The sequence below is a fragment of the Urtica dioica genome, chromosome 4 (genome assembly GCF_054948205.1).
Source record: "Urtica dioica subsp. dioica isolate 48M chromosome 4, U.dioica_male_clone48M_v1_H2, whole genome shotgun sequence".
NCBI lineage: Eukaryota > Viridiplantae > Streptophyta > Magnoliopsida > Rosales > Urticaceae > Urtica > Urtica dioica.
In genome coordinates this window covers 9,618,783-9,632,048 of record NC_142759.1, presented here as the reverse complement: position 1 = coordinate 9,632,048, position 13,266 = coordinate 9,618,783, and the positions used below count along the sequence as shown (strand labels likewise).

General features: G+C 41.8%; 2 protein-coding genes across 2 annotated transcripts; one reads left to right on the top strand and one right to left on the bottom strand.

The window, feature by feature from the left end:
• The first annotated feature begins 1,738 nt into the window (after positions 1-1,738).
• LOC149400214 (uncharacterized) lies at positions 1,739-3,068 on the top strand. The gene has a single exon (XM_089612590.1). It carries the CDS (start codon positions 2,091-2,093, stop codon positions 3,066-3,068), a length of 978 nt encoding a protein of 325 aa, XP_089468716.1. The 5' UTR covers positions 1,739-2,090.
• Positions 3,069-3,070: 2 nt separating this feature from the next.
• MEE49 (Ribosomal RNA processing Brix domain protein) lies at positions 3,071-6,230 on the bottom strand. Its single transcript, XM_089612588.1, has 11 exons — positions 5,910-6,230; positions 5,726-5,806; positions 5,267-5,362; positions 5,053-5,136; positions 4,862-4,931; positions 4,627-4,709; positions 4,465-4,544; positions 4,150-4,248; positions 3,946-4,051; positions 3,560-3,649; positions 3,071-3,472 (listed from the first exon to the last, which is right to left on the bottom strand). The coding sequence occupies exons 1-11, from the start codon at positions 6,105-6,107 to the stop codon at positions 3,434-3,436; spliced, it is 1,026 nt and encodes a 341-aa protein (XP_089468714.1). The 5' UTR covers positions 6,108-6,230; the 3' UTR covers positions 3,071-3,433.
• Between the last annotated feature and the right edge of the window lie 7,036 nt (positions 6,231-13,266).

Genomic DNA, 13,266 nt, shown 5'->3' with positions numbered 1-13,266 from the left:
TGACCAAGAACGTGTAAATCCATTGAGTATTGATTTAGTTATGAATTTTTGAAGTTGTGTGTTTAAAGCTGTGAACTGTGAATTTCCTGAGCAGCGACCCGAAATTGCGGACAGTTTTTCAAATAGCTATGGTGCTTGAAATTGGTCGTAAAATAGGTCGTTAGAAAGCTACGGATGTTAGTTCCGTTATGGTTTTGGAATCGTTGGTTTTCGTTTTGTGTAGTTAAAGTTATGATACGTTTTCCAGCTGCTACTCGGGTTTGATTCTCGTTATGGCTGATTTGACGAGTATAAACTCGTGTTGGTTTGAACGGGATTTATGAACCGATATTGTTATGTGATGATATGAATTTGAAGTTGGGCTGTGGAGTCGATATTTTTATCGATGACGAATCGAAGATTAACGAGACATTTCGGGCTTTTAATCGCGGCCGAAAATTTTGTGACCAGGAGAACGTCGAGTGGATACGGCGTTTCGGCTTTGGCTCGGAGGATTTTATGAATTTTTGTTGTTGTGATGTGTTATCACGGGTTTTAAATAATTTTGTATATGAATCATTTTGAGTTAACGTTTGGTATCTCGGTTACTCGAGCGTCGCGATAAGAAATTTGACTATGTTTTCCTTGAGATTCGGAGAAGAAAAGAAACGATCTTTATCATAGTTTCTCGTTCGAGTTTACACTTTCTCGTATCGTTTGAAGTTTTGTCTGAGAACTTGGATTCCTTACAGTGGATATGTCTTTGGGTCCTACGATTATTAAATCTAAACAATAATGTCATATTCATATTTATGATGACAAAAAAAAATTTGTATTCAATCTAAACAATAATGTCATATTTATATTTTGTGTAGTTAAACTTATGTTTAAAAAAAAATTGAGTTAAGAAATTGTTTCCATGTACCAAATAGTTTTCACTTTTCATTTTTTCAAAAAAAAAAAAAGTGAAAAGTGTACCAAACAGTTTTTCCAGTTTTTTCAATTTCTCAAAAACAAAAATGAAAACTGTACCAAACAGCTTTTTGAAAACAACTTCAAAACAGTTTTTCAATACAACTACAAAAATTAGAAAACAGAAAACAAAAAACAGTTTGAGTTAACTACCAAACACTACCTTAAACTTCTTACCTTAAACTTCTTTAGTCATATTTGAGGATCGAAGCACCTAAATTATATGTCAATCAAATATGGCGACAGATGATTGGACAATTCTAAGAGAGTGACAGAGATTGTAAGCTTGTCACTGTATAGCTCAAGAAGCGACGTGAAAAGATGGAGTTGATGCTTATCCTAAATATGAATGAAATGTCAACAAAAAAATGAACATATAAAAAATTATTTAAAAAAATTATAAAATGATCAAAATAGTACAAAATCAGTAAGAAATACTCAAAAAAAAAATATTAATGGGCAAAAATGCCACAATCACAAAAGAAGCCAATAACAAATTTCTTACGGAAACATATATATTTTCAAGAAACATGTCATAGAACATCAATGAACATCCAACTATCGTAGCTTCAACCAAAATACCACATGTCAATGAAATTCTCGTTTATTTGAAGTATATGATATTTTATTTATGAATCTGCGTTGGGTAGTTACCAAAGTCTGCTAATCCATCAACAACGAGCCAATAGCAATCACCCACCAAACCCGGAATCGTTTCTTTGAACCAAAGCTTTCCTTCAAACCCCTTTGTTGCGTTATCTATCAATCAACTTCAACTTTGCTACAAATTCCATCACCATTATTGTTTACCACACAAACAACCGATCCTTTTTTTTACATACAAATAAATTTGGGTGCATTATCTGCACAAAATACTCACTTCGACTGAGACTGGCCAAGCATGCAAATTGGTCAAATCTAAGAAACACACCAAAAGAATATACCCATTTCAAGAGAAGACTTTCTCATCACAACCAATACAGACCAATCAAGAACTTCAAAGCAATCTTAAATTAATAATAACAATAATTAGTTGGTCTCTCTACATCCTATTCTCCCCCCCAAGTGAAAGACCTCGACCAACCATGCTGTGATATTTCAGCACAACATATGTGTTGTGCTTATATAGAGAAGCATCAATGGGAAAACTAATCGAAACACAAACAGAAATGAATTGGGAAATCCTACTCCCGGAATATCCAACTGGGAAACCAGAATGGGCTCTTGAAGACATCAAATTGATGTTTTTTAAATGCATCAAATGGGAGTATGAAGAAACCTTGGACCCAATAAACTGTCCTTACCACTATTTTTGCGAGAGCGTATACCCCGGAAACCACTCACCTTCCGTGGATGTTCTCATCCTCATATTGACAACCGCAACATACTTCACAACCCTTTTCATCACGATAGCGGATATAACTCGAAGCGAGCAAAGCCGTACTTTCTCGAGGAGGTATTTTTTACCCTCCGGTCCGATTTCCCTACCCATAATCATCTTCGTCCTAGCCAACGGATTTCGGGTCAACACAATATTTCCAATGTCCATAGCCGGGCCCGCGATTCTTTTACTGGTTCACGTCTCCGCGCTCAGCTTCAACAGCCTGGCGGTTAATGACGTCAGGCATGTTTTCCTCGAGGCGTCAACGATCTCGGGGATTTTGCACGCGAGCTTGTATTTGGATTCCATTCTCTTGCCATACTACACAGGCCTCGACGCATTTGTCGGTTCGAGCTTTTCGGGGCAGTGCTCGACTTGCGTGTGTCGCAAGGAAGCTCTGGTCGTGGGAGGAGCGTTGGTTTCATACAGGGGTTGGTCTGTGACCACATTTTCAGTCATCGGAGCTTTGTTTTTCAGGATTATTTGCAGGGTTGTTGGGGATAAAACTGGGAAGACCTTGTTGGTCAAATCATTCGTGGAGGGTCTTGGTTGGGTTCTTGTGGTCTCAGATTGTATATACCTCTCTAGAAATTCTGTGCCAGAGAGATCAATGTTGAATGCTGCTGTGTTTGCAGGTATTTTTGTTCTGATTTTCCTTCAGGGTCTTAAAAAAATCCGCTCTCATATCATCACAATACAACACAAGTGTAAAAACGGAGTAGGTATAGAGATATGAGCTTCAAGGAAAACTGTTTTTGCGGTGTGTTTCTCATCTTTTTAGGTTCATAACCAATCCGGCATAAGCCTAAAACTACATATTTTGTGTATATACATCAAACAAAAAAGGGAATAAATAGATAAGTTCTTCCTTCTTTCTTTTTTTTTTCTTTTTTTTCGACAAATTAATTTTTTTAATAAACTATAATGGTAAGGAACAAATAAAAGACTGATTAATCAAAAGGGTCGACTAGAAAACAGATCTTCAAAAAAGCTCCAGCAGGGTGAGGTGGTGCCGGGATTTCAAGAACGCAAACAAAACTCATCGCCAAAATTCTTCTACACGACTACAATGCTTGAACGCAATATCATTTCTGATACAGGTTAGAGGAAGAATCTTCTCCGGCTGGTGTCCATTTCAGGCTGATTTTTAAATTGGAAAGAGAAAGAAACAAATGAGCCGAAGACAAAAAGGTAAATCCATGATTTTAGGCAATGCAAATGCGATACCTTGTGAACCCACTCAAATTCTCCGCCTTTTGTATCGAAAGTACCGTGCTGCAAGCTGACTAGCTTCAGCGTGAAACGAGGACCACATTCCTGCAGAATATATAAATTATGGAATCAAAACTTGCATTCAAACCCAAAACTATGAACACAAGTGAAATTACTAAATGATGACAAAACTTAATTGCAGGCATTTGAAATTTGTCCGTTGATACAGACGTACGGTCACATACGATCGAGAATTATCAGACGCTCAACAGAAAAAAGCATCTAAACAACTTCAGAAGAATGAATGCCCTTTACAATGCTTTGAAATTATTTTCTGTTCTGTACCACTATAGTTCATTACTATTAATAAAAGGGTAGATAAAAAACAACATAACACCAACCTGAAGACGAGCAATGGTTTTCTCACGAGAGACCTCACCCTCTTCATCCTTGGTTTTTTTCCCTTTTGTATCAGCCTGTTTATTTTCTTTTGTTTCAAAAATGTATCTGGAACATGATATAGCACCTCTCATCAGAAACTTATAGTTTTTAAAATTAAATTAATAATAGTTATAAATAAACTTTTAATTGCAGTGGACACATACCGATGATGCCGGAAGAATATAAAGTCTCGCTGATTGTGGAAAGTTACGACTCTACGACCACGAAAATTTGGTTCTTGAGGGAAAATTGACTGAAAAAATCTAAAGAGGAGAAAAGAGAGAAGGAAATTATTATGGACATATTGAAAAGTTAAAGATAATATGTACAAGATTATATCTATATATATAGTAATTATTTAAACTCCTTATGTCTAAAGTTGTACAGAAAGTATAATGCATCCGCATTGAATTCGAAACACTAGCATGGAATGATCATTATTTTGAAACATAAATAAGATAATGAAATAAGATAAAAACCTTCCAATTCGATGACCCAGACGCGTTGTAAAGTTATTAAGGATAAGTTCCGGCTCGTGACTTGTCGGGTTTCCATGATTCTACAAGCACAGGGAAACTGTGATTAAGGCGGGCGTATTTCAAAACACACATGCGTACGTGCAAATTTTTCTACATGTATACCTTAATATCTTTGCGTAATACAAGATTTGATAGCTTGAAATGAGCAGTAGGACCATCAGGTAGGTTGATAATTAGGAGAGCATCTGAAAGATGGGTATAATATGCAACCATTAAATCCATGGAGACAAGCAACACAATACAAGTTTTAACTTAGCAGCCCAATATAATTAACAAAGTACTACCGCTCTACTTTGTTTTTCTAACTATGAAGATTCTATGAAACCCAATCACTAACCTGGTTCTCTACGATTGGTATGAACAACAATCATAGAAGTAAACTCCTCCTTATTCGCATATTCTACAATCTGCATCAGTGTGTACACAAAGAAAATGAAGATGAATTATTCTAACCCCATGATCACATTTTACAGAGAAAAAAAGGGAGAGAGAGAGAGAGAGAAGAGAGATAGATAAATAAGTATCCACCTTTTTTAATTCATAGGTTCCTCTTTTGTAATAATGTGCATTCGGTATCACAGATAAAAGCTCTGATATAAATGCAGGTCCTCTCTGGAACCCAAACATACATTACAATCATAAAGCACGTCATAATATGCAATGATAATTATGATCAGGATGTAATACGAAATATTAAAAGGAAAAAAAAAGGTAAAAAACACTATCATAGAGGACAAATTACCGAAGAATTGAAGCGGCAAGTAGTGATCAATATCTTAGGATTTTGTTCTCGCTTCAGAATGGCACTAAACTCGTCTGCATCATTCCCAGCAAATAGCTACAGATGCAAAAATATTAAATGAGGAGCCAACTAAAAAAAACTAGAACCTTTTCAAGTAAATAAAAATAATGTTATTAATTATAGGTCAATTTCACCCTTCGAAATTGCATTCGCAGCCAAATTACACTGCTTTTAGGCCTTGAGCAGCAAAACAAAATATAGAACCTTTGCAAGTAAATTTAACTGAATAAAAATAGGTCAAATTCACTTTTCACAATTGCATTTGTAGCCAAATTACACTGCTTTTAGCCTTGAGAAAGTCTCTCACGGCTCAAATATTAACCTAGCTATTAAAATTGCAATGTCACCAAAACATGATCTTTTGACTCACGAAATAAATCAGAAAAGGGGAAAAAAAACCTCTTCGTCGTCGGGCATACAAATAGTCTCATCGTGCTCCCTCGTATTCTCGATCGTCCTAGGAATTCTCTTAGGTTCAGGCTATAAGAAAGTAATAAAAAATAAGAAAGGAAAAAAAAAAAAACAGAATTAGATTACAGATAATAGAAAAAAAGAGATCATAGAGAATGAACGAACGATGTACCTCCTCGCCGAGCTCAAGAGCGAGTTTGACGGCAGCTTCGCGAGCCTTGGAGCGCTTGCGCTTTTCGAGCTTCTTCTGGTTCTTGAGCTTAGCGTGGAGCTCGGCTCTCTTGTCCTTGTTCTTTACCATGGAAGGCAATATCTCCATCTTTTTCCCGCTTTCGTCATCGCTGTCGTCTTTCTTTCTCTTCCCCACCATCGCTCACTGATTTCTCAACTCTCTCTCTCTCACGTTAGGGTTTCTCCTCTGTGTAAACGTCTGATTTCGCGGTTAACTTATTCTCTCTTTATCAATTGCTAAACCCATAGAGAGGCTTTCTTCTCTAAATCACACTGCTTAAGTAGATGGGCTTTTTGGCCCAATCTCCTTAGGTTGGGCTTTAGGCCTACTTAGCTGTGGGCCAATAAAAGGCTGTAATCCTATTTTGCCATTTTTAAATGGGACATTTCCTTAACTAGGACTAAATTAAGGGACATTTCCATTTTCCTATTTTTTTCCAAAATTTACCAAACTAGGACTAATAAAAAAAAAAATCGTTTTTTCGATGGGATGAACGGGAAAATAGAAAGAAAGAGAAAAAATAAGAGATTTTATTGGGAAAGATTGTAGGTTGGTAATTAGTATGATGGTATAATAGGTAGATTTTTGTGTATCTCTCATTTGACTTTTGTTTGACCGGTCCTAGTTTGGTAAATTTTTGAAAAAAATAGGAAAATGGAATTTTGCCTTAATTTAGTCATACTTTTGGCAATTTTCCTTTTTAAATTAAATAAGTTTTTCAATCTTTAGATATCTTATTATTATATGTAATATTTTATTTTTTGTTATTGTCACCCAAGTATTAAAATACTGTTTACCGTTATTGCATCGGACCTCTGATTTTGCTGATGTACCGTCATATTTGGGTAACTTTACATGTAATTTGTACCGCTCGATACAACATTTTACTAAACCGTAAAAATTTCCGAAAAATCATGTGCTTTTAGCCATTATAGTATAATCTAAAAATTAAATTAAATACTTCACTTAATAATATTCAAATAAGTTATAAAAGTATACATTGACCGCTACATAAAATACAAAGTTAAGTTTAGCTCGTGTGTGTGTGTGTATATATATATATATATATATATATATATATATATATATATATATAAAAGAATGAGCATATTAGCCCAATCAGTCCACCAATATTAGTAGAATAGCCCAAGTTCGAATAAATTAAGGGAATAGCCCAATTAATAATTGACTACCCAAATTACCCTCGCACTAAATTTACTCAACCCTAAACCTAAACTCGTCCGTTCCTTGTCCTCATCCATTTCACGCCACCACGAGACTAATCTCGCCGATTCATTCCACGCCGTCGCCGATCCATTCCAATTTGTGAACTTAGGCTCCCTCGGTGAAATCTCACGCCTTCCGCGGAATTCTTTCCCGGTCCGGCGTCACCGTGGCTCGCGGCGGCGTCTCGTTCTCGGTCGGAGTGTGCGCACAGGTGGGTTCGGCGTCTGAAGTCGCGCGATGACTCGAAGCTCGCCCGGACTCGCGTCAGAGGCGAGCGCACAGTCCGGCAAAGCCCGGGAAGGGAGAGAGCAGACGAGAGAGAGGGAAACGGCGGCGACGGCTGGTCGCGCGATCGGCGGAGGCGCACGCGCAGTCGGCTCGGCGCTCGCGCAGAAGAAATGAGGAGAAGGTGAGAAAGAGAAAGAGATGGTGTGGGTGATGGTGATTTGCTGAAGCTTTTTTCGTTGGTTGTTGTTTTTTTTTTCCTTGTTTGCAGGTGTTGCTCGCGCGAGTCATGAGAAGAAGAATAAAAGATAGAAAGAAGAAGAAGAAAGAAAAAGAGAAGAAGTGTGGCCGAATCTCGACGGCGACGACGGCTCAGATTGACTCGAAAATCAGCGGGGGGAGAGGAATCGGCGGCGGAGAGGAAATCGACGGCGATGGAAGGGATTGAGGAGAGACACTTTGTAAATTCGCGAATCGGTTAATTTAATTAACCTACTGGAGTGAGTTAGGTTAATTAATTAACTGATTCGTAAAATGATTTGAAATTCACAAAAAATTTACAAAAATCATAACTTAAGTCAATTGATATTCAAAGCATTCGATTAACTAACCTAATTCCGAATTCAGAGGAATAGGCGGCGGAGAGGAAATCGGCGGCGATGGAGGGAATTGAGGAGAGGCACTTTGTAAATTCGCGAATCGGTTAATTTAATTAACCTACTGGAGTGAGTTAGGTTAATTAATTAACTGCTTCGTGAATGATTTGAAATTCACAAAAAAAATTACAAAAATCATAACTTAAGTCAATTGATATTCAAAGCATTCAATTAATTAACCTAATTTCGAATTCAATCATTTAGTAAATTAATTTTACTCACAAAAAAATCAGAACCTAAACTAATATTAAACCAATAAGTTAATTAATTAACCTAACTCGCTCCAGTAGGTTAGGTTAATTAAATTAACCAATTCGCGAATTTGCCAAGGGCATTATGGTCTAAGCCGAAAATATGGGCTATTTGCTTAATAAAATGAAAATTGGGCTATTTCCCCAATAAGAATGACAAACTTGGCTAGTTACAACAAATTTCACTATATATATTATACTTTTCTGTAAATTATTTATAATATTTGACAAAATATAATTCATCGAACAGAAATGTATCATAACGGTTAATGCGAAATGAAAAAAAAAAAAAGCAACCTTTTAAACATTACTAGACTGTTTTTTTTTTCTCTGAGTTCCCACTGAACTACAGAGTTTGACCTTGTGTTGCTGCCTTCGTGTGAGGCTATGGAAGATCTCTTTAGCAAATGGTCCAACTTCAACATGACAACGGAGGAGGAGGATGAAGTCGTGGCTGTAGAAGAGGAGACCTTGATTGATGGAAGGGAAGAGGTGAACTCTATGCTCTTGGGGAAACTCTTAATTGATAAAAACTACAATAAGAAAGCACTGAAAAGTGTGATTGAGAATGTCTGGAACATCAAAGGAGGACTGGACATTAGTGAAATGCATAACTCAGTGTTGAAATTTTCCTTCGGTTCAAGGGCGGACAAGAACATGGTGGTGGAGAATGGACCTTGGTTGTTTGACAAAGCTCTGCTCTGCCTTTCTGATCCTGCGGAGGTGGATTTTGACCGGGCGGGTCAGTTCACGACGGCTGGCTTCTGGACGCAGCTTCATGGCTTACCACTTGTGGCTACCTCTGTGAAAATGGGGGAGCTCCTGGGTAGTAAAGTGGGCAGGGTCTTGAAGGTGGACACTGATCGGAAAGGCAGAATCCGCGACAGCTTCATCAGGGTGAGAGTGGTGGTGGACTTAACGAAACCTCTCCGACGAGGAATCGCCGTCCAACTCGGGAATTCGGAGACGAAGACCTGGTGCGAGGTTCGGTATGAAAAACTCCCGACCCTGTGCTTCAACTGCGGGATTGTTGGACACCAATGGGAAAATTGCACGGCTCCCAATGCCCCGACTGAAAAACCACCGGATGGGTTTGCGTATGGAAGCTTCCTTGCTGCGACACCGCCCAATCGATTTGCGTCACCAATCTTCAGGATCGCGCCTGAACTCGGTTTTGGCGAGAAACGCAGACCCAATCGAGAACCCACCTCGAAGACCCAGGGGTCAAACAAAAGCTGGAACAAGTCCTCTCCATCACCGGCCTCCTCACCCCCTCCGGAGCCGATGCGAGGAACTTCTGCGCCAAAATCGCCGGAAAAAGCCGAGTCGTCTCAGGCGCGTGCGCCGAAATCTCAGGTGAAGGTCGGGTCGTCCTCTCAGGCGCGTGAGTCGGAACCGCATGTGGCCTCGAAACCTGGTGTGCCGCCAGATAGACCCGTCTCTCCTCGGGAATCCTCAGATGCTTCTTTTGAGACACCAATCAAGTCTTCAACCACTGCAGGCTTTCCCGAGAAATCCCAGACCAATGAAATGGAGATGGACAATCCCCTGGAGCCTTCGAGCACCCCCAAGGAGATAGAAGGACAGCCAGCTGGCCCTGGTGAGAAGAAACGGGGAAAAAGATCTGTTAAAACCAGGATCCCCTTGGGCCCAAAAGTTTTGGGCCTGGTTAATTCTTTCTCAACCCAGGCCCAGCGGCCCCCTCTCCCAGTGAACTTAGACAGAGCTGATGACACTGGGCTGGGCTTTGGTGGGAATTCGCCAAAAAAGAATGAGGTGGGTATTAACCAAATGGAGAATATACCGAAGACCACATTGGATGGCTGGGATGTGCCTCAGGTCACGCAGAGCTTCGTTCGTGAGGCTGGGGTGGAGTTTTCCTCAGTAAAGACGGCCGAGAATCCAAGAACGCCTGGAGAGGCTGGCAACGTCAGGTCTGGACTCTTGACACCGGGGTCGCGACCTGCGCAGAGAGTGGACAAGGGCAAGAACAAATTGGCAGAACCTCATGTGGACAAGAATGGCAGCCAGGTGCACTATGATCAGGCTCGTGGGGGAATTTCTTGGAAAAAACGTGCACGTCACCTGTGGGCTGGAGAGGAGGGATCTTAAGGAGCTCTCTCCACCGGCATTTCGAAGACGAAACCGAAGAACCAGACGCCTGAGGAGCCACAAAAATTTGCAAGGCTCGGAGATGGGTCTAATACCAATGATAATCAGCAATCCATTGTGGTGGCTCCTGAGATCTTTTCGAGACTGGTCCAGGAGCACCCCTCTCAAGTCTCAACACCCCTCTTCGTCACTGACTCTTCCGGACTCTCGGATTTGGCTGTGGACACTCAAACTACTAAAGCGGCGCCCCACGGTGATGAGGGCCGCCGAGCCCAATGAATCTCCTCGTTTAGAACGTCCAGGGGTTGGGGAACCCCCGGACGAAGAGGACTCTTCAGTCACATGCTCTTAAGCATAAGCCCGATATGATTTTCTTATCGGAAACTAAGCTCAAGAGTAGGTCGGCTGAGAGAGTTCGGGTGTTACTGAAGTTTGAGAATTGTTTTGCGGTGGATAGTGTGGGTAGAAGTGGGGGTCTTATGCTTCTCTGGAATCAATCGGCTCAGTTTTCTCTCGGATCCTTCTCTCGCTTCCATGTAGAAGGGCTGGTTACCGACAATGATGACTCGACGTGGCGGTTTATGGGTCTTTACGGCAACCCAGTGGCAGCGGAGATGAAGCACTCTTAGGACCTGATTCGACGAGTCATGGGTTCGGCTCGTGACCCTTAGCTTGTGGGAGGCGATCTTAACGAGGTGCTTGACAATAAGGAACTTAGTGACGGAAGGACTCGTGACCCCCATTGCCTTGAGTCCTTCCGTCATCTCTTGGAGGAGTGTGAGCTAGCGGACCTGGGCTTTGAAGGTGCGGAGTTTACTTGGAGGCGCAATTCTTCCCCTACTAGCATTCAAGAAAGGCTCGATCGGTGTCTTGCGACCCCGAATTGGGAGTTCATGTTCCCCGATACCAAGGTTTATCACCTTAAATATTGGAACTCGGATCATAGACCACTTTTCTTGTCTACTAGTGGGGTGAGGAGCTCGAGACCGATCCCTCCTAGAAGGTTTTTCTTTGAAGAAGCTTGGTGTGATGAGGAGGAGTGTAGCGCGCGGATCCATGAGGCTTGGGGGGGTGTTTCGGAGGCCGGCCTCCCTAGCCTTCTCAGCTCCCTCGACCGGTGTAGTCGCAGCCTTGGCAAATGGAGCTATGGGAGAAGATGCGAGGTGAAGACTCGTATCGCCAAACAACAAGAGGTGGTTCGACGGGTTGGAGATGAGAGAGGCAGAGCTGCCCGAGGGGACTTGGTCCGGGAACAACGCCAACTTGATGCTTTGCTTGAGAAGGATGAGAGATTTTGGAGACAAAGGAGCCGCATGACTTGGATGCGATGTGGTGATAAAAATACTTCCTTTTTCCATCGTAAGGCCTCGGCAAGACGTAAACGGAACAACATCCACGGTCTCTTTGATGCCTCCGGAGTTTGGAGAGATGGTGACTCGGGTATTGAGGAGGTGGTATCTTCCTATTTTAGGGAGATCTTCACGTCCTCAATGCCGAGTCCGGATGTTATTGAAGAAGCTTTGGTGGGGATCTCTCCAAAGTCATGGCGTCGATGAACGAAGAACTTCTTCGGCCTTTTGATGGTGATGATGTGAAGAGAGCTCTTTTCTCGATGGGACCACTTAAGGCGCCGCGGAAGGACGGGTTTCCGGCTATCTTTTTTCAAAAAAATTGGGAGGTGGTCGGGGACTTAGTTCCGCGGTGTGCTTGGGGATCCTCAACGACAAAAAAGGTGTTGCGGAGATCAACGATACGGTAGTCACTTTGATCCCGAAAGTGAACAAGGCGGAGAAGGTATCCGATTTTCGACCTATTAGCCTATGTAATGTTATTTACAAAATTATCTCGAAGTGTCTTGTTCTAAGGTTAAAGGCTTTTATGGGAGAAATCATTGCGGAGAATCAAGGGGCCTTTGTGGGGGGTCGTCATATCTTTGACAATGTGATGGTGTGTTTCGAAGGCATTCATACCATGAGACGTGGGCGGTTCGAGAATGGAAATATGGCGGCTCTCAAGATAGACATGTCGAAGGCGTATGATCGAGTCGAATGGAGCTTTCTTGAGGCCGTTATGCTTAAGCTCGGCTTTGACAAGGCGTGGGTGGAATTAATCATGCGGTGTATCTCGTCGGTGAGCTTCTCCTTTAACATTAACGGGAGAGTCCTTGATCGTGTTTCCCCCCAACGGGGGCTTCGGCAAGGGGACCCTCTTTCTCCTTTTCTCTTCCTCTTTTGCCCGGAGGGACTCTCGGGCCTACTTCGAGAGGGGGAAGAGAAGGGAGTGGTTAATGGGGTTAGGTTCGGCCGGCAGGATTTTTGGGTGTCGCACTTATTCTTCGCCGACGATAGCATCGTCTTTTTCCGGGCTAACTTGGAGGAGTGTGAGGCGGTGGCGGGCTGTCTGTCGGTGTATGAGGCAGCGTAGGGACAAGTCATCAACTTTGGCAAGTCCGAAATATGTTTTGGATGTGATGTTCCGGAGGATACAAAAAATTCCATCGCAGCCCGTCTCGAAGTGGCGGTCACTCCGTGTCTTCAACATTACCTCGGGCTTTCCTCATTTATCGGAAGGAAGAAACGCGAAGTTTTCGCTTATGTTAGAGAGAGGGTGTGGGGGAAGATTAACTCGTGGAGAGGCCTTTGGTTCTCACAAGCCGGGCGAGAAGTCCTTATCAAGTCGATCCTCCAATCCATCCCGACCTATGTGGCGAGTTGTTTTCGCCTCCCCAAATCTCTCGTGGACGACATCCACAAAGCGGTGGCGAGATTTTGGTGGGGCAATTCCGGAGAGGGGAGTAAGATTCATTGGAGCAAATGGGAAGAGTTG

Bases quoted from the DNA above. Each gene is read 5' to 3' on its own strand.
- MEE49 (XM_089612588.1), bottom strand. From the start codon at position 6,107: ATGGTGGGGAAGAGAAAGAAAGACGACAGCGATGACGAAAGCGGGAAA. The intron at 5,137-5,266 runs GTAATTTGTCCT...TTTGGGTTCCAG, and splicing joins CTTGCCGCTTCAATTCTTCG to AGAGGACCTGCATTTATATC. The intron at 4,710-4,861 runs GTTAGTGATTGG...CCCATCTTTCAG, and splicing joins TACCAATCGTAGAGAACCAG to ATGCTCTCCTAATTATCAAC.
- LOC149400214 (XM_089612590.1), top strand. From the start codon at position 2,091: ATGGGAAAACTAATCGAAACACAAACAGAAATGAATTGGGAAATCCTA.